This window comes from Temnothorax americanus, unplaced genomic scaffold (genome assembly GCF_048541705.1).
Source record: "Temnothorax americanus isolate GAGA-0224 unplaced genomic scaffold, ASM4854170v1 Scaffold1, whole genome shotgun sequence".
NCBI classification, from domain to species: domain Eukaryota; kingdom Metazoa; phylum Arthropoda; class Insecta; order Hymenoptera; family Formicidae; genus Temnothorax; species Temnothorax americanus.
This window is the reverse complement of record NW_027509230.1, coordinates 1,480,304-1,507,046: the sequence shown is the minus strand read 5'-3', so window position 1 is coordinate 1,507,046 and position 26,743 is coordinate 1,480,304. Positions and strand designations below refer to the sequence as shown.

The window sequence follows — 26,743 nt, the reverse complement described above, 5'->3', positions numbered from 1 at the left end:
GCAGGCTAATCGGGCGGAATAGGAAAACGCGGTCGGCGAAATGATTTACAACGTTAATTGTTATTTAGTATTTTAATTGATAATTTTACTTACCAACGTAATTATATAACCAACAGATCATATATGGCATCATAGGTGTCCAAATTTGACATTCGTAACTCCAGCCAATCAGAGTCCACCGCTAACAGTCGCGTGAGACAAGTCGGCGACCCTCTTTTAAAGGGCCTCTCGTCTCTCCGAGTTTGATACGTGGCGACGTGAATACGTGGCGCTGCGGTAGCAACGTGCCGCTGTGATGTGCGAACACTGCGAACTGGCGAGCGATCGGCAGCGATCGGTGCGTACGGGCCACGGGGAGAGAGAAGCATATGTCATTTTTATGATTGTACGGTAAAATTCGAACGAAGAAAATGAGGTGGCTCAGCTCGTGCGTATTCCTCGTCGTATCCATCGTCAGCGTGCGTTGCTACTTCATCACCGTAGACGCCCACGCCGAGGAATGCTTCTTCGATAAGGTTGAATTCGGCACCAAGATGGGTTAGTTTTCCTACTGCGTTTCGTCACTACCGTGGGCGATTTAAGCGAGCGATTTTTTTAACGACGCCGTAATCAATTAGCGCATCCAGTTTAGATTAATCCCGTCATTTGTTTTATCAATTGTTACTCTTTGTCGATTTCTTTACTTTTTTTAAACAATCGATACTTTACCGATTTTCTCACTTTTTTCACTTACGGAATTTCTATACAAATTTTTGTACAAAAACACAAGTTCTATTTCGTGGAAATTTATCTATACAAATTATATAAATTTTGCGTAATATATGTTTGAGATTATTTTACTTTATTTTTTATCCTAGATGTTTTACTCCGCCGATTGTACGCCAAAATAAAGTTGAATGATCATTTAATTCTGACGTATCGTGTTTGCTTAAGATTTTCTACTTTTTGCTATTATTGAGGAAATTACTATTTTCCAGAAAAAGTACTAAATTTTAAATTAATGTAAATTTATCAACGTACGTTTCTATCGGGATATAATTTTGTTTGCAGGCCTCACATTTGAAATAGCGGAGGGTGGGTTCTTAGATATAGATGTCAAGATAGTTGGTCCTGACGGTAGAATAATCTACCAAGGTGAGCAGGAGAGCAGCGGGAAATATACGTTCGCCGCACATACTTCGGGTGTTTACACCTATTGCTTCAGCAATCGGAAGAGCACGATGACGCCGAAAGTGGTGATGTTCAACATGGACATTGACGAAAATCGGAAGCAAACCGAGGATAACGCTGGTGCCGAGGTTCAGGATGGCGATGCCAATCATGGGAAGTTAGACGACATGATTAAAGACCTGAGCACCAGCTTGTGGGGTGTGAAGAACGAGCAGGAGTACATGCAGGTACTAACGGAGAAGCAAGACGCGTATGCTTCCTCCATCGATGTTCCAATTTGCCGATCCGATCTGAACGTTCACGAGCGTCTCTTGCTTGATTTTCAGGTCCGCGATCGCAATCACAGAGCGATCAACGAGAGTACCAATTTCCGCGTAGTGATATGGGCGTTCTTCGAAGCCCTGGTACTGGTCTGCGTGACGGCGGGGCAGATCTTTTACTTGAAGCGATTCTTCGAGGTTCGGAGAATCGTGTAACTTAGGATTAACTAATGATACGCTCCGTGAATCAATTGTACATTTTTTCTATGTAATTAAATTATACATCTCATTCTCGCGATAAGTCATCGCTGCGGTAAATGCGCTCCACCACTTTGTCGAGGTCAGACCCAAACTGTACATCGCTAGCATTAAGGTAATTCCTACGTCCGTAAGATTTCTAACGAACGAGGAATTTGTAATAGGGGGCGTGATCGAGGCCCCTTTGCAATCGCGAACGTTTCCACAATAGTGAAAAGAACGACGGAAAACATGAAAAAAAAGTGAAACATATGTCTGTAATAACGGGAAAAAATACACGTGCATCTTTCTGTAATTATCCGTTGTTCTATTCGACTGGCGATACGTATATCCATAGTTCCATTTTACATTTACTTATAAAACACGTCTTTAATTAGCGACGCAGCTGAAAGTTATAATCTATGTCAATCGTCCTTCCCGTCGCGCGTGTTTAATTGCCGACATTTGGCTGATAAGAGTCGCCTGGCACGATAATGGGGAGACGATTTCCCGCGGGGAAGAAAAACGCGCGAGGGACGCGATAACGATCGGAGGCCGAGTCTCTAACATTTTTCTCGGTGGCAACGTTTCGTGGCGTAAAGGCCTTCAATTGATGTTACCCCGTTGAGCGGTGGTCGAGAAAAGGGAACAGAATCTGCCGCAATTAAGGTGATCGATCGCGCGTGTCACTTCGATTGGGGGGAGAGGAAAGCGGTGAGAGGGCACAGATTAATCGATGGTGATTACCGTATTGGCGCGCGCGGGGATATACTTAACGAGTATATCTCGACGGGTTTGTGTCGCGACGCGGCGATACGTTTCTCCCGTACAAAGATAGGAGTTAGGACGAGGCGGGGGGTGGGGGGGGAGACATGGGAGAGAGACGGCCGTTATCGTCGACCAGTCGACATCGTCGAAGCGACGCGTTACACGATGACGTAACGGATTATCGATTTACGCTCGCGACACGTGTGAGAGCACGTTGATCGGGAACGTGACGCCGCCGATCCGCGGGGAGTTTTCGCCCGAGCGAGATTCGTCGGCGGATATAGCGGGGGCCCGCGGTGAAATCGGCCCGCGGCGGGAGCGATCGGCATTGCTCTCCGGAATGGAAGAAGCCAATTAAGAAGGGTGGATGGGAGGGGGAAGGGGGCGATCGCGCGTAACGGTATAATTAAAGGGAAGAGAGGCGATCGAGAAAGAAAAAGCGCCGATGAATAAACCGTATCTCCTCATCGCGCGCGGCCGCGCGGGGGCTCTAACGAGCGGCGGACTTTTGTTTCTCTTTCATAAATGGCGGCTGGTTTATCGTCGCGCGCGGTAAAGCCCCGATTACGGACGACGCGCGACGGCCCCGCAATCACGCCGCGCATTTAGCGCTAAACGCCCTCCCCCCCCTGCTTTCCTGTCCGTCGATCTCCGTCGCGTGCATCGAACGCGATCATCGCGATGGAACTATAGCGCAGCTGCGCTCGGGCGCCGGATGGTCCATCGGAGAAAGGAGGGCGGATAGAGGGTGACTTCGGCTCCGATTAACTTAATCTCTGATTAACTTATCACAAGTAACGCCTTGTTATTTATAATTTATGACATGGATATAATTATTAGTGTGTTCTCACACACATTTAACATATGAAAGAAATAAATTAGATCAGGGACAACGAATCGTACAGTTAAAAATTTTGCTGTAAGCAGTTCTTGAGTTAATCGCTGATTAGATTAATCGGAATTTAGCCGGGGTTGTCCATAAACTTGTCACGTCACATTCTCGTAAATATGGTTAAGAAAATGGTACATAATGACCACCCTCGTTTATGGCCAATTGGAGAGATCTGTAATCTTCTAAATATTAAAATTAAAGAATTGTGAAATTTTTATAACAATTATTACAAATTTTATTTTACGACTGTATAACATTGGATTTTAGACGAGTATAATATCTTTGTTCCGAGGGGGTCGGACATCCGTACAAAAAGGTGAATGGAATTGGAAAACCGTATTTTCACGGTTAAATGCAATGCCAAATGGAGAGAATAATGAGGATCTCTAAGGAATCTAAAATAAGCTCTTTCTTTGAAAATGAAATGAGATTCTGAGACGGAAAAATGAAATTCTGATTGTATATCCTCTGTTGAAAAGAATAATTTTTTTACGGTCTTTTTCGCCGACTATTTAACGAGAAGAAAGAAAATGTTTTACTTATATGTATACATATATTATTCTTAAAGCGATTTATAAACACATTTCAAACACTTACATCAATATAGTACTCAATTTATTATATTAAATATTTATCTTGAATCTCTCGTGTTTCGTATGCTGCAAATTTAATTAAGTTATATGTTAAACATTTTAGATATTATATATTTGTGTGACACACACCAATCCCCATCGAGCCTTGAAAGAAAGTCTTGAAGGATTTTCGGATATCCCTGCTCGAGTGGCGGCCTTGTTACACGAGCGGAGCGGCTCGAAGGATGCGGAGGATCAATTGGCGGTTCCGATCGCGCGCGCCGCTACCCCTTGCCCTGCTTCCTCGACCGACCTCCTCTCCCTTCCCTCGCGCGCGCAGCGCAGCGATCCCTTCGAAGGGGTTGCACGCCACGTCGGATCTCCAGCAGCCAGAGTGGCGAGAGAAAAAAAAAGAAGCGCGCGCAGAGGAGGAACGAAAGAAAGGAGCTGCTAATTGACACGGGCGATTGCACGTAACGGTATAATTAGAGAAAAGAATACGGAGAGCCCGGGCCGGTGCACCGATGAAACCAATGAACCAGCCACCGCGCGGCAAAGGGAGAGAGGGAAAGAAAACGATGAGAAAGGCAAAGAGAGAAAGAGAGAGTGAGAAGATACGGCGAGCGGAGCAACGGAAGAGAGATGAACGGAAAGGCAGAAAAGCAGCAGGGGAGAGAAGCAGCCGGCGGGTTTCGTGCGACCATCGAGGGGTTCCCTCTCCGAGAGAAAGAGCCGCGGGCCTACGGTAAGAGAGAGAGAGAGAGAGAGAGAGAGAGAGGGAGCGAGAGAACGAGATCGAGTGCGAGGGCAAGGGAGAGAGAGAAAGAAGCGCTGGTCGACGAGACAGAGAAGGGGTACGCGACTACCACAGAGAGCAGGAGAGAGACAGAACGAGGGGCGAGGGGAGGAGCGGGAGGGAGAGCGAAAAGAGAGGGACCATAGGCTCGTGCTCGTGGACCCTGCCGCGATCATTCTGTACCAACACGCCGCGCCGCGCCGGTCGGTTTCGCAGCGTTCCCAGGGCCCTCCGATAACACCGCGAGGAGGAGCAACCGTTCTCCAACGAGGTCATTTCCGCGTCCCCCGTTGAGGGAAAGAGCTCCGTTGTGGAAGAGCGCCCCCGAGTCTCCGGCGACACGTCTCCTCCGACGTTCTTCTTCTTGCCGCGAGATACGAGGACGCCGCGGGACGAGACTCCGGGAAGTGCCCCCACCGGTGAAAGGTGCCGCGAGAGTCTGTTTGTTTGTTTGTTTTTTTTCTTTCATCCTCCGGGAGCTCGATTCCGCCGGGACCAGGCTTCTTCACCCGGACACGACTTTGACGAAGTCGTTCTGCGCGCGAAGTAAACCGCTCGCTCTTTGATCAAGAAGCGCCGTTGCGTTGGTTCCCCGAAGAGCTCGTCCAGAAAAGAAAAGGCGCGAGTCTTGGAGCCTGGCGAGTGGCGGATAGAGATCTAGCGGTTTTTTCAAGCTTCAGCAGAGTCCTTCGGTCTTGTATGCCGAGATCGTCGTCGTCAGCAATACCGATCTTGCCGCTCGTTGGAAAAGATTTAAGATTTAAGAAAATCGGATTATATATATATGACAAATCGACCGTACGAATGCTGAAGAATCTGAGGATCTTTATACGACGTACAAAAACGGGCGCTCGAGGGATCATCGAATAATGCACCTCGGTAGCTCGCTTTTAACTCGGACGTTGGATCGGATGACAGGTTCTCCAGTAGAACAAGAACGCCGACCGTCTGCAGGCTCATCCGAGCGGAACACAGTTGAGCTGTAAGTTCGACGTCGTGAGATTCGTTGAAGCGGCAATTAACGCTACGCATCAAGGATCGAGGGCGCGCGATCTTGGACGATCGTACGTCTCGAACGTATCCTTAGAGAGCTCGGAGGCTCGAGAGCGGGATCCTCGCGTTCAGTCGCGCCGAACGGTCGCGACTCGTTTAAAACTCGGGCACGCGGCGGCGAAAGAGTTCGCCGGAAATTATTCCGTCAAGATCGCAATCGCGCGCTGGCGTGACCGAGCGCGAGCAGCTCGCCCAGGCGATCAGGTTTCGCTCCGAGAAGAAATCTCGCTCTTCCAGCACGCGTTCTCCGCCGTGCCGCTCGCTGTGCCGCGCTGTGCCGGGGAAGGATCGCGCGAGTAGTACTCGATCCACGGCCGGAGTACTCGTTCGGATCCTCTGGCCCGATCCTCTCCGTGCGATCCCGAGAGAGACTCGCGGGCGAACCAATTATGCGAGCCGGTAGGTGTTATGAGCCGCGAAATGAGACGTGAAGCGGCGCGGAGTCGTGTCGCGCGAGGAAGGAGAGGAACGTTTCCGTCCGGAGGACTATTCACGATTCAAAGGACGAGGTCCCGTCGCGGGTGATTTTCCCCCCGATAAGGAGAAGGCGAGATCGATTCGCACTCGTGATCGCGCTATTATCGCGGAAGGACGAGCGAACGATACAAGATTATCCCGGCGAGTCGAGCCGGGGCGCAATTATCTCTGATACTTAACGACTGCGGCTTGCTCCGTTCCGGTGAGTAATTATTCAATTAAACGGCAACTCGCCGTGGCTCACCCCGACGAGTTTAGTATAATGGACAATTCGTCGCGATGAACGCCGCACGATTATTAGTTTCGAGATAATAAATATTTCCGAGTCTGAACATAAGAGCGTATAATAATTACAAAATTTTATTATTTATCAAACTGTAAAGCATAAAAGTTTATACAGTTATTTTGTATAATCAATTGGAGAGAAAAAAAACATCATTCACTGTCCAGCATGGATCTTGGTAGCCTGATAATAATATTGTATGAATTTTATATACTTTTTCCAAACAGTTATAGTTGGAAAGATAAATCTATGGAGTCGGCAGGACGCGAACCGGTCAGACAATTAAAATCGATGGTTTTTGTTTAGATGTTTAATTAATGATAGAAACGCGATTGATTACAGGAAAAGTACTTGGACAAAAATCTAGCGAACGCGCGCCACGTCTATCTATAACTCTTCACTTTCGTTTCGGATTGTTTTACTCACTGTACGCGTCTAAATAGCGACACTCCTCGAACCTTGTGTCGATGATCCATCAAAAGTATCAAAACAATTACACAGATACGTCTCGAAAGTATAATATGGTTAACAAAACACGCGTTCTTACAAATTCACGTACTTAAATCGATAAGCGATTTAAATTTTGATGCATACTTATTAAATCATTGTAAAGAATTTATAATTGCCCAGGGTTGATACTTTTGTATACGTCGTAGATGTAACTCTTCTTCATACGCACGAGTATTGTATAAACAGGCAAAGATCTTTTGTCGGTTTAAAACTGAACGTATACCTCACACGATAAAAGAATAAGTGTCCGTAAAAATTTCTTTTAAATGTCGACTAAGAACAGGAATGGGAATAATTGGAATACAATTATGCGATTCCGAAAGCGCGTTTGCGAATTCGGTCTCCCCGCGGTGATAAAAGCTATAACAAGATTCTTTCGGCGAAGAATACACGCGCGTAACGCGCGAACGACACCAGCCTCGCGGATCGAAACACGCGTTCAGACAACTGTCAGCCATCGTAACAGGATCTCGTTAGCGGGCGGTCGTTATAGTATACGCGATGACGGTCCGATACTCAAAAGAGAGAGACCGTCGAGATATAAGCTTTCATCGGCGCGATCGCTCGCCCGCGTCGCGTCGCGAGAGGGTCGCGACTCTGAGGACGCTCAACCCTTTCACTTTTCAGCCATTTGTTCGCGGGCGTGATTCTAGATTTTACATAAAGTAATATCTCCGCAGGCGCGCAGATGCCTGTCTGTCGAACGCTTCGAAATTCGGCCCGTTCCGAGCCCGTACCCCAAAAGGACGAACGTCGCGCGCGTGCAGCGGGGAGGATCAACTCTTAAATATTCCACAGTATGTATTCTCGTAACGTTCGTGCCGGTGCAATGCATTATAAATCGTAACTTTCTAAGAAACATATCCGAACGTGCGCTTGCCGGAACTTTCTCGCTTAAAATCGAATTTCCCGTCCGCGATCCCGGCGGTGCCCCTTCGTTTGATTTCATCCGGAACATAATTGACGTGAAAAATTGGCATGCTCTCTCGCGGACAAAGATTACCGGATTCCCGAAGAGATATCGCCGCGGAGAGAGAGAGAGAGAGAGAGAGAGAGAGAGATTATCGCTAAACGAGCGTAGAGAATCGGCTCGAGATAAGTACGAGCCGAGCCGAGTCGCGAGAATTTCCGCTTGATAGTCGCTGGACCGGCAATGATTTACCGATGTCTCGGTGGATTAATAGGCGAGCCTCCCTCCCCACCCTTTTTAACGGCTCGTCCGGAGTTCATCTCGCGAATGACCGTTCCGTTATGCCTCGTACTTTGCTCCACTTTGCGACCGTCACGAACAATATATATGGCATGCTCCGGCAAGCGTCATTGATCTCGTTTCCGTAGACCTGAAACCATTCCCTCATGGGACGTTATTTTCCTAAGGGACGATCAACGAGGATCGAAGAATCCACAAAGAGAACTAATGTATTAAAATTATCCCTATATTATTATATCCCTAATATTTCTTAGTTTTGACATCCCTGACAATTTTTCCAGACGAAAGCTGGACGCGACCCGATTTTCATTCTATGTCCTCGGGAAAATATTTTCGAACTGAATTTTTCTTCTCGACGTAAAGATGGTCCTTATATCCTCGGACAATCGGAAAAATACGGTACGATCGCGCGACGCGGTAAGAGGAGGAGAGGAGCTTAATCTATCGCCGAGTACCGAGAGATTGTTGTGTTTAATGACGGCGGTCGTTATCGGGTGAATAACATCGCGTCGCTCGCCGCCGTTCCGCGCCGTTCTCGCGACGACGCGACGCCTTTTAAACGAGGTGAAAAGCGCGTTTTAAAACTGTCGCGTTTTACGACCGCCGCCGCCGCGCCGCCATTAGCCGCGCCCCGCGTCGTCGCGCGGAAATATTCGCCGGGTACACAAGATATTTCGCACGACGAGACGCATCATCGACGATTATACGCTCAGCTCATGCGTGTGGGAGCCCCGACGGGGCCGTACGACGAACCTGGCATTGAACTGGCCCCGGAGAGGTGTAATCACCGGGGAGGATCATTTCGCGGAACGTTTAGAGACGCGCGACGGTACATAACGACGCGCTCGCGATCCGGACTTCGTAATACGACGATGATCGACAACGAGAGGCCCGTGTGTACTTCCATTATCTTAGATCGAGTCGCGCGATTATCCTGGATTACCCTCGATCGAGGAGGAGAGAGAAAGGTCTCGACGTCGACGATCCCTCGCGGAGACAATTTCCGACTTTTCGTGCGTCGTTTCCGAAAGCGGGGATCTCGTCGTATTCAATTTGTTGTCAAATTAAATTGGATTCTTAATACGTGTATTAATATCAACGTGTACCATCGGGTACCGTACACATAAACTCGATCCGTCAGAAAATCCACGCCGAGTTTCCGTATATCGTTTATAGTCACGTGCGTTATACGATTCGAAACGAGAAGGTATAATACGACGTCGTTACTCCGATAGCTCCCAATTAAAAGTCAGTTCTCCCGAGGATAAATTAGTGCGGCTGAATGTTAATAAGGTACCTTCACGAAAGCGTCGTAAAAGTTATGAGTTACGATTGGATGGAGTGCCGGATACCTACGCACGTACAGCGAGCGTAATCAACGATTACAATGTCCGACGAGGGCCTTTTGTGTTCCTTTCGCGTGTCTGTAAAAAGGGACCGTCTCCCTCCTCGATGTACGTAATTACTCTTCAGCGTCGTTGCAATCTTTCCGAGTACTCTCCACTCGCGCCTCGGTCCTCGGTCGCTTTCGCTCGTTCGATCGGGTTTTACCAAACAGTGCCTGATGTGTCCTCGAATGACTCTTTATCGAACACCTCGCCCCGCCGCCTTGGAAAAAGATATCGAGAAATTAACGAGGCTTTAATCGAGCGTGGTCCATTTTAGAGCATTTAAAGTCTATTTTAAAACATTCCGTATTTCCAGGATTTATTTTCGCGATTGGTTTCTACAAAACAACGGTGGGTTCTCGAGTACGCGTTGTATTACAGGTCCTTGGATTATGCGAAGCACCGTGCGCAGACTCCTAAGAGACAGAACGATCCTTCCCATCGAGCGGAGTTTGTGTTTCCGCGGTTGACTGGTTTTTCTCCTATCTGAATTGTTCCAGCAAGTCGTATATCCCCGCGCAGGCTGTATTGACAATCGTCGACCGGTCTCACTGTACTCGCGTACCCTCGTGCTTCTCCGCGCGTCCAGGTTCCCGATCTCTCCACCGCCTTTCCTCCGACCTTCCTCTTTCTCTCATCTCCCGCTTCCCCCTCTCCTTCCTCTGCCGCTCTCGCGGGGCCCCTTCTGCATCCCCTGTGCCCCTCCTTACCCCCCGTCGTCCCTCTCGCCCACTCTCGCCGCGGTCTCTCGGGGCCCCGGTAGGCTCTCGTTTTCCTCCGCGTACGCGCACCTCAAGTGTGCGTACACTCCGTCCTTAGCTTCCAGCTTCGTTAAGAGGGCTCGAGTCGTCGTCTTGGCGCGCTCCGTGAAAATCTAGAGCCTATTGCCTCGGACCCTCGAACGCGCGCTGTCTTATCCGGTGAATACAATTAACGGCCTACGCTGGATATCGACGACTCTGATCCGCCTGCGTGTCCCCGAGATCCTTAAACGTGAATTTTGATCACTCTTTTTACTCCCGCGATTACATTCCGGGACCGCGATCGGCATTTTATCCGCGCTGTATCACGTCGTTGAATAAATTCGTTGCTGAAGAACTTGAGATAACGCTAAATTATATACGACAGGCCGAGAGCACGCAATAAAGCGAACATAAGCAATTCATTGAGCTCGCTTTAAACGCGACTCCGTGTTTAAAGCGATATCGTCATTTATAATCCAGAAATTCGAGATGGATTTCGCAACCCGCGTATCCCACGTTAAACTGACAAGTTTTTCTTTTTAGTACACAAAATTCACACAGGAACATTATTTATTAAATTATCCATTCTATTTACGAATAAATTTTATTAATAATATCTTGAATTGTTTTAGCGTATCGTTGGCCCATTATTCCTTTATATTGCTCTGCAAAACGAGTCTTATTTCAATAATAAGAATTATCATTATTAGGCTATCAAGATCCAGCCTGATCGAAGATGACATCTTCTGTATTTAATCGCAAGTTTTTCTCCCTCACCAATTCCGAAGGATCCGCGATATCGCGTTAACGACGTGAGTAAATCGTCGCTTCGCGCGCCGCGAAACCGAACCGTTTTAATCGTGCCTCGCGTTACGATCGCATTTTACGATTCGGCAGCCAGCGCGTTGCCGGCCTCTGTCACGGGGATTATGCAAGCGCGACTACTCGAGTAGCCGAGCAAAGTGCGTCGTTATGCACGTGCACCTAATATTAGATTTGAGATTCTCTCTCTCTCTCTCTCGCCTTCTGCCTCTCTTCCTTTTGTTGCTCATTATAACTATACGCCGGTACGACGCAGCCATACGGAATCGGCAATTGGCTCATTCCGTAGCAGACGCAACGGCGCTTATTGCATCCTATATCGCCTCGGTCATGTCTTGTTCAGCCGCGAGCCTCCAGCGCGCGAGATACTTAACCGGTGATAATCCGCGCGCGGCGCGGCTCGGCTAGGCGCGGGGACGCGGACGCGGACGCCGAAGCGCGCGCCGTTTGCATTCCCGCCGTGATCGCAAATGCGTTTTATGCGCCGGCTAATATCGCCGGGCCGATCGCGTGGGCTAGATATACGTAGACGGCGATGTGCCGCGTCTATACGAGCGCAAGGAGCGCGCGTGTACGTACACCTGCGTTGCACGTGTAGGGATGTATAGCCACCGCACCGGTGAGAGCTAGCGGTCCGCGAAAAAGCGGCCAGGGAGCTACCGCGTCTCTCCTTTCCCCCGTCGCGTGGAGAATTCCAGAATTCTGCGCAGAAACGATCGGGGATCGCGGGGATCGGCGAGAGGAACGTTTTGGGGACGCTTGTTGAACTAGTAATTAGATCGGGATGACGAAATCTTCGGTTACCTCGCGACGCGACGCGCACCGTTATCTTAAAGGGTTCACTCGACGTTATTTACACAATGCGATGGCACTTGACGTTATAACGAAAGCGGACGTGAGACGTGAGAGCTTCGCGCGCGCGGGCCCGCGCGCGTTTCGGCTACGTCACTGTCCCCCGTCGACTACCGGCTGACCTCGGGACGAAGAGACAACCAGGCCCACGGGACGATTATAATATATACCGCAGCTGTGACATTATACACCTTGCACAAATTGTTGATATCAACGGGCGTCACCCTGTCGCGCCTTTGACCGAATACGCCTATCTAGACGCCAAGAAGGATTGCATTAATCGCCCGAAATGCGAGATCTGTTTCTGTTCTCGTCGCGATATCTTCGTGTGTACATTACTGACAATGAGTCCTGGCCAGGATCAAAGCGAGTTATTCTCATCTGCGCGGCGTCTGAATAATCAAATGTATCGTCAATGGATGAATTGTAATTAATCCGGCCGCAGAGTTTATATGATCTCCTATATGCTTCGAGTCTTCGAAAGCTACACCGGAAAAGAAGAATATTCTGATCGAAATCTTGAAATGAGATTATATATTGCGTTAAACGAAGAAAACTTGCTCGAATGAAGTCATTTATATAGTTCAATCGAGAAAAAAATTCAAGTTTTTATAACATTTTATTATAATTTACCAAATTCCTAATTAAGACACTGATTAGATTGAGATATGTATATATATATGGTTAATCTTAACTTCTCGATAGCTTCTAAAGCGCGGCACGAATCGCCATTCCTCCAGTCTCCCCGGTTTCTAGGCTTCGCGCGAGCGTCAAGATTCCGCTTCGGCCGACCGCGGCGTTTAATTGAGACCCGATTTTTCCGCCGGCGACCGGGTGATGCATCGATCCGACCTTGATTTCACCGTTCCGCGGTCACCGCTCCTTTTTCGCACGGCTATATAGGCACGATTTACGGCCGGCTGCGCCGGCGGTCTTCCCGATGAAGCGATTAATACGCGGTGCCTCCGCGCGATCGCTCCGCGGATGCTCGTAATACAAAATTGCCGATTTCCTCCGATGCTTGCAGGGGTGAAGAAGAAGGATGACGATGCGCAATGGTCCACTCCTGATCCTGCGATCGCTGATGGTCGCCGCCGCCGCCGCCACGACGGTCCCGGGGACCTGGATGTAAGTATTTCTCTCGGTATCGTTCGTCCGTGACGCGACGATTTGTCCTCTCTTCTTTTTTCCCCGCGGCGTCGGACGTGGATCGAAGGTGTCGAGCGGTTTTCACGCGCGTATTTATAGTTAGATGGGACGCGATTACATTTTTTCATTAGGCTCGCGCGACTCTTAAAATAAGCCGACGTCGAAGGACAAAGGGTGCCCTAGATATCGCCGATCGAAGGATGAACTGACGCGACGGCCCCGCGCCCCGCTGCTGGGGTGCCGCTCTAACGTTTCATTGAATTTGCGATGATCGACGTCGACTCGGTTAATTGAAATTCCGTATACCACGCGCGGGGACGCCAAGTACCGTGAGAGAGGCGAGCGAATAAATGAATTTATCGAGCAAATTAATTCATTGAATTGCTAAACGAGCAGTTTATCTCGAATAATCTCTGCTTCTTTTTATACCTCTCATTAAAGAGGAGGTCGCCGAGTGTCGATCGAATTCGTTCCCGCCAGGAATCGTAAGCGCCCTTTTTATTCGCGCGGTAGTGACACCACCGTCTCGAATCGTCGAATTATATTTCCATCGGGAGATATAATCGACTCGCGATATCTCCGTCGACAAAAACTGTATTTAATTTTCGTATTTAAACGTTAATTACGCGGCGCGACGATCGTTCCCGGCGCGATTATTAGGTCGACACGTCGCCGCGCCGGCCAGGAGACGAATATCGACGCGATTCTTCACGCGGATTCCAGATTTATGGGCCTTTGTGCCCACGAGCATCGTGGGAATCCGAGCGAGCGTATCTTTCGCGTGGCCTTCTCGAAAACCCCTCTCTCTCTCTCTCTCTCGCCGCGAACGAAAGCTCGTAGCTCGTTCCCCACGTCGCTCGTTCGCCCTGCCTCGTTCGCCGGGAGTGTGTCTAATCTCTGAATTGCCATTCCGGCCCCTGTGTTCTACCCGGCGTGAGCATGACCAATCGCCGAATGGTCCCGGACGCCCGCGCGCCTTTGTGTGCCGGTCGGATCGCCCCAGACCTGCTTCGCGCCCCGAATTCACCTCTCGTATACCCTATCTCTCGCAAGGAAATCCTCGTCCTCGCCTAACCGACCGCTTTTTTTCATCGGAATGCGCTTACAAGCCTCCCCCGAAGTTGCTCCTTTCGACGGTTCCGGACAATCCGGACACACGCTCCTTGTTGTACGGTTAATCTGTAACTGAAGGAGCGAGAGTCATGAAGTCAGAAATCACATCGCATTTCCGACGTATATACGCATTAGCTCCCCTTTATCGTATCTCGTCGTGCAATTTCTACGTCGTCCCCGATTGCTTAATTACTCGGCGCGATCCTTTACACTTGACGGTATCCCATTTCGTCGCGCGGCGCGCGGCCTCGCGATCGCCTCGGGACACCCCGTATATGCGAATATATACGCCGTCGCTGCGGATGTAGCCGCAATCTCTTCGGTGACACGGGGCATTATTTTGCGGGCCCCGCGGCCCACGTCGCGACGACGACGGTGCCCCCAGCCCCGGCGGCCGGCCCCGCGCGAGCGTTGCGTGGGCCGTACCCCGTCGAAATATTATCGCTCTTTCTGCCGCGCGTGCCCCCTTCCCCCGGTCCGCGCGGTTTGTCCGCGCCATTGTTTTAGGGGAGTGTAAAGCCGATGATATATCGTCGCCGGAGCGTGTTCCAGAATATTAATGTCGTCTATTACACTCCCTAGACGGTCGCGTGCATGGACTTTTACGACTTCGCTTTCTCTCTGTTCCGATCGTAGCGGATATATACTTCGGATGGACCGCGACGCGCGAGGGAGGGGAGAATATTGTTACGGGATTCTGTTTTTCCCGATACCGGACAAGAAAACAGCCCGGAGACGAGCATTCCTTTTCCCACTTCAAAGTGACTGTTTGTTCCCGCGAATAAATCTTACTTATTGTATACATATACACTGCCTCGGGCATTGAAAGTTACTCAACTTTTAACGTAGAATCAATGCACCAACGGTAATCGATGTACCAACGGCTTGATGAAATTACGATGGTCTTCCAATAATTGCGCTGTAGAAATTCCTAAGTAACGCACGCCGTTGATACATCTCAAGTGGTCGAGTCACATCGCCGACAATCCCGACGAGTATATTCACCTGAGTCACGCTCGCGCAGGTCGTCGGTCGTCCAGGTTGCATTGCACCGAGTCGCCGTGCAGGTTGTCGCGACTCGCTGCGCACGTCGACGAAGGCGATTGCGAGACGGAAATCCAGACCTGAGATTACGAGATATAATTGAAAAGTTGCTCTTTTCACCTTTAAATGCGCAATTTTTCGTAGCATTCTGAGTATTTTTTAAATAAATAATGACTGCTTAATTCTAAAAAGTTATTTTAAAAATTCTTTGACTAATTTGACTTTCCAAAGAAGGGGGGGGCCAGGGAAGGCCCTTTACAAATGTGCATGTTTTCAGTTCGAACTTCATAAGAAAGAATACACGAGTACATCGAAAATTCGCTTTGCATATATGCAAAGCTGCGCACTAAAGGGTTAAATCGCAAGCGTAAAATTTGTCTGAAACAGAAGAATAGTACCTTGTGCGTGCAAATATCAAGTATCAACATGTCTAATCTTACACAGGGTGTCCTCTTTGTCGTGACCATTCTAAATATCTACATTTTTTCTGGTGATATATGAAAATGTAGGATTTAAATCTTGTCGCCATAAACTACAAATGTGCGGTTTACACAAATCGCGCGTGCAGCGCAACGGCAGATCGATCGGTCGTCGTTGGGTAAACAGGTAGTTTGTCGGAGTCACTGGCGCAGAAATTGCGAGCGTTCAAATCCCCTGGATCTACCCTGGATCGGCGATTTCGCCAACCAAGTATTTCCCGGGGATTTTTCTCGACGGACGATTCTCGACGGGAATAAACAGGGGGGGGAGAGAGACGCGATTCAAGCTCGCTGGAGCTGTTGGAACCTTCGTCCGCGACGACGATCGTCCGTTTCGAATTTCAGATTGGCGGGGCCCTTTCCCGGCCACATGCCCGACCCCCGGCTTCTGTCTTTGACGGTGCCGTTCCATCATCTCGCACGGTTGACTCACAAATGCGCCATTAAGGAGGAAATCCAAGGGCCGCTCCGCGCCCACGGACGCGCGGACGGACTCTCGCCGCCCCGCACCGAATTTATATAATCGGCGTAACAAATCTCCAGGAGTTATAAGGGGACTGCGGCCGACGCTTCGTCGATGCCGTGGAGTTCTCGAAACGGCCGTTGAACTTACAAGTCGATTCCCAAATGAGAATTCTCCGGACTTCTTATAACAGAAAATTGCAATCGATCCAATGTTAAAAAAAAAAAAAGAAAGTCTAGATCCCCATCTTTGAAACCTGATGTTGCAAGTGTTTTTTAACTAATGTTATTATTTTGTACCCCTATAGAAATCTGGGTCTGCGACACCTGCCGCAATTGGAACCGGCGCAGTCGATGGAACCGTTTGACGCGAGTGCCTCCACGATCTGCGTTGGTCTGAAGGGCCTGTCCCAGGGCCAGGGAAAGCTCTGCCAGCTGTCCGTGGACCACATGTTCAGCGTGGCCAAGGGCGCCAAGTACGGTGTCATGGAGTGCCAGCATCAGTTCAGGGACAGAAGGTGGAACTGCTCCACCGTCCACGACGAGACGGTGTTCGGTCCGATACTCAGAATAGGTATAATCGGCGCTAATGCCAACGTTCAGGAACCGTAGCGTGTGCGAACGACAGCGATATGAGCGATATCTTTTCATCTATTTTTTTCTCTAATTGAAACGACGCTGTCCGTTGCAGCGAGCAGGGAGACCGCGTTCGTTCACGCGATCACCGCCGCCGGAGTGGTCTACTCCGTCAGCCGTTCCTGCCGGGACGGCCAGCTGTCGTCGTGCGGATGTTCCAGGAGTAGCAGGCCCAAGGATCTGAAGCGCGATTGGATCTGGGGCGGATGTGGGGATAATCTCGAGTACGGCTACAAGTAAGTGCGAGCGCGTCGCGCGAATCGCGTAAGCCGCCGGTCCTATAAAAGCCACTCTTTAGTGGCTTTTATAAGATTCGAAGGAGTACGGGCGCGAACACTCTTCCTTTTCTCTTTCCCTTCTTTCTTTTCCCTCGTGTTTTTTTTTCTCTCCTCGCGAACGTCACGGAGAAGCCGGGGAAACTGGTTTGAGGCATGTTTTCGTCGGTAATAAGATGTTGTGCCAGCGCGAAAAGATACGCGCGACGATGTTTCTGCGCGCGATTATTTTTCCTAACTCTCTATATCTGATTAACACAGCGTAACCGGTCTTCGGTATTTGATTAATGATGGTCCATCGATGGATCGTAAGAGTCATGCGCATACCTATAGATAACGATTGCCGTCGTCATATATTTCAATAATAATAACAGTCGAGATACATTATCGTGGTATTTTTCCGAAAACAATTTCTTTTAGCCACTACTTGTTAATGTAATTTTATTTCTATTTGATAAAACGGTATTGTTGTATTTTTCGTTAGACTTGTGATCTAATAATGCACTAAACTTTAATTATTACAAAGTGTCAAGGAGAAGAAATCAGGGAGGAGTAGAATATATCAAGGTTGCATGGTATATTTTCTGCAAGAATCTAAAGAGTAACTATGCAAAATTTGGTCTAGATTGGTCAAAAAGGGTTCAGAAGTTAATAGCGTACGCGGACAGATATTCTAGTTTTTATGTATATACATATATAGAGATATAATTTATATATCACGATGCAGTACTTAATTATCGAAGTTAATGTGAACGAACGTCCGTTTCAGATTCACGCAGGCGTTCGTTGATGTGCGGGAGCGGGAGCGCAGCTTTAAGAGGGGCAGCCGGGAGCAGGGCAGGAGCCTGATGAATCTGCACAACAATGAGGCCGGTCGCAGGGTAAAGTTCGTTCTTTTCTTAGCTCGCGCGCGAGAAATGTCTCTTTAAATGTCGCGTCGCGTTAAATGTACGCGCGTATCGATTTCGCGCGATTTAATGCGAATTCGCTGAACCAAAAGGGCGGCAAACGAAACTAATGCGCCGACCATACATCCCCCGCAGGCCGTCATCAAAAGGTCCAAGGTGACGTGCAAATGTCACGGCGTTTCCGGAAGCTGCAGCCTGATCACCTGCTGGCAGCAGCTCACATCGTTTCGCGACATCGGTAGGTCTGACGATTAACGTCCCTCATCGCCGAACAATGCAAAGTCCAAGTGACAATTTAAAAGACATCTTAAATGCGAAGATATCTAAAAAAAATCCATCCTAAATAGTAAATATCATTAAATAACGTTATTTAAGATACCTTTTGGATACTTTTACGATGTCATAGACACTTACGTCGTCCAGGGAATATGCTGTGCAGACGGTAACGCAATTTTGTGCATTTTCAGGCGATTTTCTGTTGGACAAGTACGACGGTGCGACCGAAGTCAAGGTGAATCGGCGCGGCCGCTTATCGATGCGCGATCCCAGGTTCTCCGTACCCACTGCGAACGATCTGGTCTATCTGGACGACTCGCCGAATTACTGCCTCTCGAACGACACCCTGGGATCACTAGGTAACTCTATCTCTCTCGAAGAGATGTTGGATTTTTTATCGAGTATTTTTATTTAGGAAAAATCGGGAAGAGATTCAAGATTTAGTTTTTCGAACGTTTATAAGATATTCGAATTATTTGGAATTATTTTTTGCAACAGGCACGCAGGGTAGATTATGCAATAGAACCTCGTCTGGCATGGACGGCTGCAATCTCCTTTGCTGCGGCAGGGGATACAACACGCAGAAGTCGACCATCAAGGAGAGATGCGAGTGCAAGTTTCACTGGTGTTGCTTCGTCGAGTGCAAGACCTGCGTGAAGAATATCGATATACACACTTGCAAATAGCGCGCTATTATTTATTTCTTTTTCTTTTCATAATTCTTTTTCGGACTTGTCCTCGCATCGTCGAAGATATATATACGAAGTGTACAACTGACAGTACAGTCGTATCTCGGTAACGGCAGCATTATTGTTTCACAGTCAATGAATTTTGAGCGGTACATTTTTAACTTTAAAATCTACTCCTCAAATAAATTTTATTAAAGCTTCTCTCTTCCGCGAATATATATGCGTGTATGTGTGATACATGTATGTATGTTACGCAATATTATTACTTATTACCGCGATAGGTAATCTAAAAGATAAATTTTATCAGAATATTAAGTAATCTATTTTATCAGGGAAATGAGTTAGTCTTGTCGTAAATTATTCGTGGCCTACAAAAAAAAAGTTTAAGCAAATCAAGAAACTTTTAATTGTGTGTTCGTAGGAATTAAGCGCATCGCAATTTAAGATCATCCAATTGACGCGATTCTTTTAATGGAGACGAGTAAAATATAAACTTAAATTGCATTTAGTCTCCTATGAAAAATCCATATTAAAACTCGTTAAATTAATTTGTCAATCGTCTAATTATTCCACGTGACGCGCACACAGACACCTTTTTACACTACTCTTTATATATAACTACAATAGTTACTTAATATATAAAAAATAGTTGTAAAGAAAATTATTATTTAAAGTGTTCATTGCATTTGTATTTATTTGCTCAGTGCAAGCGATTTAATTTAGCAACCGCAAAATAGTGCGGCATAAACGAGCAACATTGCGGATTACTTAGGAATACTTAAGAATATTGCGAGTTTAGGCACCAACTGTTCGAATATAGAATATATTGTAAACGTCGACGGTGAGAGAGAAAAAAAGATGATTCCAGGAAGCTGAAAGAAAAATCCAAAATTATTTTTTTAATTTACATGTACAGAATGACACAGGAATATCTCTGATAATTGTACAGGCTTGCAAGTTGAGTTTGTACATCATAAACCGGTACACTTACCAATATTTACACCCAATCACTGGGCAAATTCATCGATTTTCATAATCATTTCTGTGTCAATCTGTATATGTACGTATATCTAGCTTAACTTAAATTTTCTATTACAGTCATTATGATAAGAATCACGTAACGTTACATTCCATTCGCATCGCACACCATGTCTGAAGGAATGTACTTGCCTTAGGTAATGACATGCTTTTAAGTCACATCCTTACATCTCTAGTAGACCAGACGTTTATTTAACAGCGATACAATTTATTTATTTTTACTCCTAGATACTGTAATGTACAAAACTCGGCATTTCACAGTGAATAGATGCTAAGATAATAAAATATCTCATATCACTCACCAAGTTTCACCTTATTCGGTTTCCACCGAGAAGCACACGTCGTTTGTATGACATACACTTTGTTTCTCACTCTGCACTTAAAAATCTGTTCATATTACTATATAGAGGAGACGAAGCAGACTATTCGTGGATCTCCCATGGCTTTTCCGGTCGGTATCTGTCCCAAGAATTTGGATACTTGTACACTGGCGGCTCAGTCAGAATGATATTACTCTTCTCCAATTCTTTAATCAACAATTCACATTTGTTTCCAGTTAACGCGGCATCAATCTCTATTTCGCAGATCCCAGCCTCCAGGCAACGTTGAGCCAACACTCGTCCCACATTAATATAAGCTGAACCATCAGTGGTCCTGAAACATTTGCGTTACGTCAACAGGATGAAGAAAATTAGAGGAGAAAATATATAATAATAGATAATCTGACTGAATCTTTGTACCGATATAACTGTTTCTTCAATGCCCATTCCCCACTGGAAGCTGTAACAACCGGTCCATTCTCAAAGTGGCGCACTTCCGCGGTAATGTAGCGCGGTTTCTTAACAAGGAACAATCTGTAAATTGACGCAGTGACAGTGTGATTAAACTGATTGTAATGAAAACGAGAATGTAGGTCTTGTTTATTCGTGGCAATTGGAACTTGAAAAAAAAAAAAAACAAACCAATCTCTTACTTGTGCCAGTACGAATGCCCGGGCTTATTGAGATGATAACCGCTGGGTTTCCTCGCTATCCTCAGCCGCTCCAAGTTCCGCGGATTTCGATTCACGATCTCCGTGCACCTCTCGACCAGCTCCACGTTGCCGTGCAGCCCTCGGTGCGCGAAAAACGCGCGAGCAATACCGGCGCGTGCATTCGCCGAATACATGGTCGCTCGTTTACCTTGTCACTTGTCACTCTTGTCGAAGTCTCGGCTTCCACGATTGTTGCGTTTCTTGTTTCTTTCACAAAAATTTAGGTTAGGTTCTCCTTCGATCGGGCATAAATCGACGTATTTAGCAGATTTATCGTACAAAAGACATCTTTGCATGCATGAATGAGAAAATTGTAAAATACACACCGACTATTCTTGCAAACGAATTGGACAGTTTGCGAATATGTTTATCTCTCGAATTTCGATGAGTTTCGGGACGCGTCAATGGCTGCGTCCAGTGGCGTCCACTGCGTCCAGCGTCCAGCCAGCAAAACAGCTCGCCACTCGGTGAGCGTCACATTAGTGCGCGAGAGACCACGAGAGGACGAGAGACGGTGAAGAGACGGTGAGGAATGGTGGCGGAGAGTGGACGGAGTGGACACCGATCGACTGGAGGCAGAGACCCGCAAAGAACACGAGGGGACAATTTTGATTATTTTCAACGTTCGTCGCTGCGTTTCCCAAATGAGTACCGTCGAGTATGGTTTTCCGATGATAGGCGGATTGATGCCGGTAAGCGGAATAAGCGGATCTATATCATTAACACCCCGAATTTCAGTGTGTGAAAAATCGTCCTGGGTTTTTACTCAACGGTCTGATTAATTCGTCCTTACGCGAAAGACATCGCCTCTTACTCGAATTATCTTTTTTTTTTTCTTTATCAGCAAATACAGGCTCTCATAGCGCCACCGATATCCGACGACTCCAAGACGGCGAAAGCGAAGAAGGAGAAGGAGGAGAAGAAGCATCCGTACTTCAAGAGGCGAGGTCGCGGCCACAATCGCGACTTTTGCGACGCTTGTAAAGATGGTGGAGAGCTTATATGCTGCGACAAATGTCCGGCCTCCTATCACTTACAGTGCCAGTAAGTGTGATTGGAACAATCGCTACCTGCTTTGGAAATCCTTGCTACGAGACATTGAATGTTTCGCCGTCCACAAAAGAGAAGCATAGTTCTAAAGTTTTTACTTTATAGCTATCCTGCGGTGGATCCGACAGACATTCCTAATGGAGAATGGTTGTGCTACGCCTGCCGTTGCGCCTCCAAAAGGGAGGTACTCTTGGATGAGAAGGGAAACGAAAAGAAACAGAGATCCGCTCTGGAAGTGTTAACATTGGCGGCTTCTCTGGTAAATCCAAGGGAGTTTGAATTGCCCAAGGAGTTACAGTTGCCTATAATGTTTCCTGGAAGCAATAAATTGGATTACGTGTCTGGCAGAAGAGGTAAACCACTGAGCTCGTCGTATAACAATGGTAGGCAAGATGAGATTGTGCGTGTGTGTGTTACTCTGTCTTTTCTTTTTTCTTTGTCCTTTTTCTTGTAGGACGAAAATTAAATTTTGTAAATATCGGTCACACTGCGCTGTAACTGCTTCGAATCGATTAAGATTTTTGTATTAAACGTAATATTGTTTTCTTTTCCAGTTGGGAGAAGTCACTGCTTGGATAGCAACTTAATGGTCCCATTGCCGGCTCGGTTATGCTACGAATGTGGACGTAGTTGCAGAAAGGCGCCGTTAATCGCGTGTGACTATTGTCCGTTATATTTTCATCAGGACTGCTTGGACCCACCGCTGACTGCTTTTCCAATCGGCCGATGGATGTGTCCCAATCATCCGAATCACTTCATAGATCAGAATCTGTTGACCTCTTGCAGGGTGACAGAACGCATAAAGCTCTGGGACAAGTACGCGAATCAACGAATAGATCAGCACGCGGTCAAACTGGACTTCTTACGTAAAGCGCGCGCTGCCAATCCACTATTTCGGACGAAGGTGAGATTGGAGGGTCGTCCGAGAATAAAAGTTCCCTGCAGCGTCAAGTTCCATTATGAGAACCCGCCGCACATAGATCCGGTACATTCTTATCAAGATGGTCTTATATGGCCTATAAGAGATACTACGGATGAAGAAGCGCAACAGACAGACGTTGAGAAAGCGGATAGCAAAGATAATTGTGTAGAAAATAAGAAAACTGAAGAAACCGATGAAGTAAGAACAAAAAGAGTGAAGTGTGATAATACTATGGATGAGGGAAGTGATCGGCGGAAAGAGTCAGAAGTGAGTGAACACACGAGTAAAGTGGAGAGCGAGACTGCGACGGATAGTTCTAAGGAATGTAATAATCGCGAATTTTATGCGAGCAACCATGATTATAATAACATTAAAGAAGGTGTCCAATTGTTAGAAAGACCAGTATTGGAGGCATTAGCGCAACAGAGACTGGAGCAAATATTGAATCCGGACGGGGAGAGTTATGAAACAATAAATTGTCATAGAAGAGCAAGAGCCGCGTTACTTTCTTTAAGCCCTAAGCCTAATCCACCAGCATTCATGACTCGTAGAACCTTTGTTATCGGCAACGGTCCGAATTGCGACCTAGTTTTGTCCAAATACGGTAGCTGCGCTTTCACATCCTCCAAACACGCAGTAATATTTTTCGACGAGGTAAGTAAATACCGTACGCGCACACACTTTTCCTTTAACAGAGAATGCAAAAGAGATTAAGGAAGGCGAATTGACGTAAAGGATCTTTCTTCTTTCCTCATCGTCGTCTATCTTTGTTATAGGTGACCAAGCGTTACGAATTACTCAATTACAGCGAATACGGAACGGTGGTGGACCACGTGCTGTATTCTTGTGACTGCACTCGTGTTTTAGAGGAACAAATGAAAGAGGAAAAGACTGATAAAGCGATGTACATCACTAAAGAGGAAGAGACTTCTGATATGATAAAAACTATTCTGCACAGGGAAGAAGCAGCTTGCTTGGAAGAATATGCGCACACGGGTGACAAAATCTTATGCAAATGTAATATAAAACGTGATATGAGAATTAACGAGCATCTGGAGGAAGGATGGGAAGGAAGTGCAATCATTGGGCATGGCTCGATCATCGCCTTCGGATGTCTCACGTTCGTATTTAGCACATCGAATACGTATGTAGATAGATAAAATATTCAGTAATATATAAAATATTTCACATTGTACAAAGAAAATTTTATAAAGCAATATAAAATGAATTAACAAAGCGTTTCCTGTGCTTGCGGTATGTTATCTTTTTTATTTTCTCTTTTAATAATTATCGTAGAAATATACCATAATGTGTAAACAATCAGAATGTAAAATAACTTTCCTTTTTCACGACATGACCAAGATCCATCCTCTAGTCGTCTTCGCACGGTTCTTCAAAGTCTCTCGTTTTTACATCCGCGTCTTCACCATATTGTATCGTATTATCGATCGTTAATTTTATGTCTGCAATACTTTCCTCATCCTTGATGTTTAATGGCAAAAAATGCACCAAGCTATAATCCGCTATAATTCTACCAAGACTCTCTGTGAGACGGCGAAACTTGTCGTTCCACGGATCTCCTTCTGTATCTGCTAATAAACTAGTTGGATCGGGATCGATATAGCTGTCTAATTTTTTTCGCGCGCTCTTCGATAACAGGTCCATTTTGCTAAGAATACTGATATGAGGAATTTCTAAGTTTATCATTACGCTAAGGGCAGCCAGGGTGCCTGACAGAAACTTCGATGCGTCTATCATGAATTGGACGTCTATCAGAAAGATTCCACATATACGGAAATTAAGTTTCTGCAGGACAGCTATCAATTGTCGTATCACAGTCATATGAGTATACAACTCGATTTGTCCAGGACAATCAAATATTATATAATCATCTTCCGTGTCACCTAATTTCTCTTCCAGCCAAGTTGCATTTTCAACCAAGTATCTGTAAAAAAAAAAAACGTAATTTTATCACATAAAGATAAAGCATTAATTGTAAAAATAAATGATAGGATGACACGTGACTCCGTGTGAGAACAATGAACTCGTAATCGATGGGTCTCAGATTCAATTCCCTTATCCCATGTGTGCCAGTTTTATAAGAGACTGATGGGAAGATTAAAGCTCGAGAGCGAAAGAATATGAAGTGACAATGGTATAACCCGTTTCGAGAACCCGTATTGCAATAAGATATAAGGATATATAAAAAAAAAAAAAAAAAAAAAATAGCGCACTCAATAGAAAGTAACTTACTCCATGCAGAATACAAGTCCACCATTGGGTCCAAAGTTAAATTCGTCGTCTTCCATGGCATCATCCAACTGAATTAAGTCTCTTACATCCGCCAGAGGCTCGTAATCAAAATGTTCTGCCGCAGGATCCAAATTTACAACATCTATCGATTTTCCCGAGTCGACGGCATGTTGTTGCATAATTGAGCAGTAAGTGGACTATTTAAAATTCAAAATCAAAATATTAATAGAGCTGTTTCATTCAGGCAAGTGTTAGTATTCAATTAATGGATTTGTTTTCTATCGTTGAACTTGGGGCACTAGTTCAAGAGCTGTTACACTAAAGTGTGAGAATCTCGTATGTACGTTTCTCACGCTTTAACGTATACGTATACTTCTCCAACTAGTGCAGCAAGGGAAAAACAAATCTAATATAAGTTTGACAGACAATTCGAGATAACGCATAGCTGTCTGCAAATAATTAGTGATTGAAAGGTCGGTGATTGGATCCCGACCTTCGTCCCGTATTCCTCGATTAAAAGGAGGATTCCCCGTTTAAGGGAAGGAGAGTTTTAAAGAGGAAAGTTTCTCATTTGAGGGGGAGGAGAAAAAGTTCAAGTAAAAGGATAAGGCATTTTTATACATAATACCTATTAAATTTCATGTCAAACAACTGGGATTTCACGGTCTGGTATCGGTTGGAGATAAGATTAAGTCTTAACCTAACCTTAACCTTAAAAAACAAAATGACAAACAATTAAAATTTATTACCTTGCCGCTGCCGGCTGGACCCATTACTAACTGAGCATACCTCATTTTGATAAGAAACGCGCATGTATTTATAAATGCACGATTAATAAATATAACACCGATTATATTCCTAATTTTTATATTCTGTATATTGTGCCATCAAAAGGAAAATTGCGCAAGACACTTATAATTATTGAAAGAAAGAGTCTCGGAACGTTATCGCATCGGGCAAAAGACACAGTATCGCGTAAATAAAACTGAAAGATATCTATTAATCTATTCTGCGATCAAATCAAAGAGAAGTCTGAAGAGTAAGTACACAAATGTCGAATGTAAACATGCCCACGTTTCAAGTGGAACTGAGGAACCCAGAGAGAGTAGGTGCAGCCGCGGAATGAACCTCTCGTAGCAATTAACGTGATTGGCTATCTCACGAAACCATCTGTCCGGCGCGGTGAAAGCAAAAATAAGAAACTTTGGAACATCTTCATTTTTAAGTTTGTAATTTTAAAAAATTAATTAAGTTGTGAACAATGTAAAATGTAAATAAGCAAATCGATCGCAGCTGTATAATATATTATACTCGATGTTATACCTGAAAAGCATATGATACATTATTTACTAAAAATGTAATTTTACATAATTTATGTTTGCG

The 26,743-nt window shown here is 46.1% G+C and overlaps 5 protein-coding genes across 15 annotated transcripts; 3 read left to right on the top strand and 2 right to left on the bottom strand.

Moving 5' to 3' along the window:
• Window positions 1-269: 269 nt before the first annotated feature.
• Window positions 270-1,983, top strand: LOC143898242 (transmembrane emp24 domain-containing protein). The gene is made up of 3 exons (XM_077407563.1): window positions 270-537; window positions 1,051-1,397; window positions 1,497-1,983. Exons 1-3 carry the CDS (start codon window positions 411-413, stop codon window positions 1,644-1,646), a joined length of 624 nt encoding a protein of 207 aa, XP_077263689.1. The 5' UTR covers window positions 270-410; the 3' UTR covers window positions 1,647-1,983.
• A 1,998-nt stretch (window positions 1,984-3,981) lies between these two features.
• Window positions 3,982-20,403, top strand: LOC143898133 (protein Wnt-5b). 6 transcript variants are annotated; one of them, XM_077407376.1, is made up of 9 exons: window positions 3,982-6,427; window positions 7,699-7,815; window positions 13,061-13,161; window positions 16,589-16,854; window positions 16,972-17,152; window positions 17,961-18,072; window positions 18,235-18,337; window positions 18,567-18,734; window positions 18,874-20,403. In XM_077407376.1, exons 3-9 carry the CDS (start codon window positions 13,076-13,078, stop codon window positions 19,059-19,061), a joined length of 1,104 nt encoding a protein of 367 aa, XP_077263502.1. In that variant the 5' UTR covers window positions 3,982-6,427; window positions 7,699-7,815; window positions 13,061-13,075; the 3' UTR covers window positions 19,062-20,403. The 6 variants fall into 6 exon arrangements, with proteins under 6 accessions (XP_077263502.1, XP_077263512.1, XP_077263538.1 ...); XM_077407386.1 differs by having other exon boundaries at window positions 7,699-11,171; XM_077407394.1 differs by lacking the exon at window positions 7,699-7,815 and having other exon boundaries at window positions 3,984-5,677; window positions 5,986-6,427.
• On the bottom strand, window positions 18,858-21,595 carry Mrpl18 (mitochondrial ribosomal protein L18). Of its 5 annotated transcripts, none has more exons than XR_013257156.1 (4): window positions 21,076-21,434; window positions 20,843-20,956; window positions 20,405-20,756; window positions 18,858-19,024 (listed from the first exon to the last, which is right to left on the bottom strand). XR_013257156.1 is itself a non-coding variant. In XM_077407569.1 (4 exons), the coding sequence occupies exons 2-4, from the start codon at window positions 21,267-21,269 to the stop codon at window positions 20,525-20,527; spliced, it is 540 nt and encodes a 179-aa protein (XP_077263695.1). In that variant the 5' UTR covers window positions 21,270-21,342; window positions 21,462-21,595; the 3' UTR covers window positions 20,274-20,524. The 5 variants fall into 5 exon arrangements, 2 of the variants coding, with proteins under 2 accessions (XP_077263695.1, XP_077263691.1); XR_013257155.1 differs by lacking the exon at window positions 18,858-19,024 and adding an exon at window positions 19,741-19,936; XR_013257154.1 differs by lacking the exon at window positions 18,858-19,024 and adding an exon at window positions 20,274-20,333.
• Window positions 21,596-21,602: 7 nt separating this feature from the next.
• Window positions 21,603-24,597, top strand: LOC143897987 (uncharacterized). 2 transcript variants are annotated; one of them, XM_077407001.1, is made up of 5 exons: window positions 21,603-21,827; window positions 21,980-22,179; window positions 22,291-22,538; window positions 22,740-23,761; window positions 23,884-24,597. In XM_077407001.1, the coding sequence occupies exons 1-5, from the start codon at window positions 21,780-21,782 to the stop codon at window positions 24,265-24,267; spliced, it is 1,902 nt and encodes a 633-aa protein (XP_077263127.1). In that variant the 5' UTR covers window positions 21,603-21,779; the 3' UTR covers window positions 24,268-24,597. The 2 variants fall into 2 exon arrangements, with proteins under 2 accessions (XP_077263127.1, XP_077263126.1); XM_077407000.1 differs by having other exon boundaries at window positions 22,291-22,568.
• On the bottom strand, window positions 24,257-26,411 carry LOC143898202 (GPN-loop GTPase 3). The gene is made up of 3 exons (XM_077407499.1): window positions 26,110-26,411; window positions 25,361-25,557; window positions 24,257-25,052 (listed from the first exon to the last, which is right to left on the bottom strand). Exons 1-3 carry the CDS (start codon window positions 26,152-26,154, stop codon window positions 24,479-24,481), a joined length of 816 nt encoding a protein of 271 aa, XP_077263625.1. The 5' UTR covers window positions 26,155-26,411; the 3' UTR covers window positions 24,257-24,478.
• Window positions 26,412-26,743: the final 332 nt, after the last annotated feature.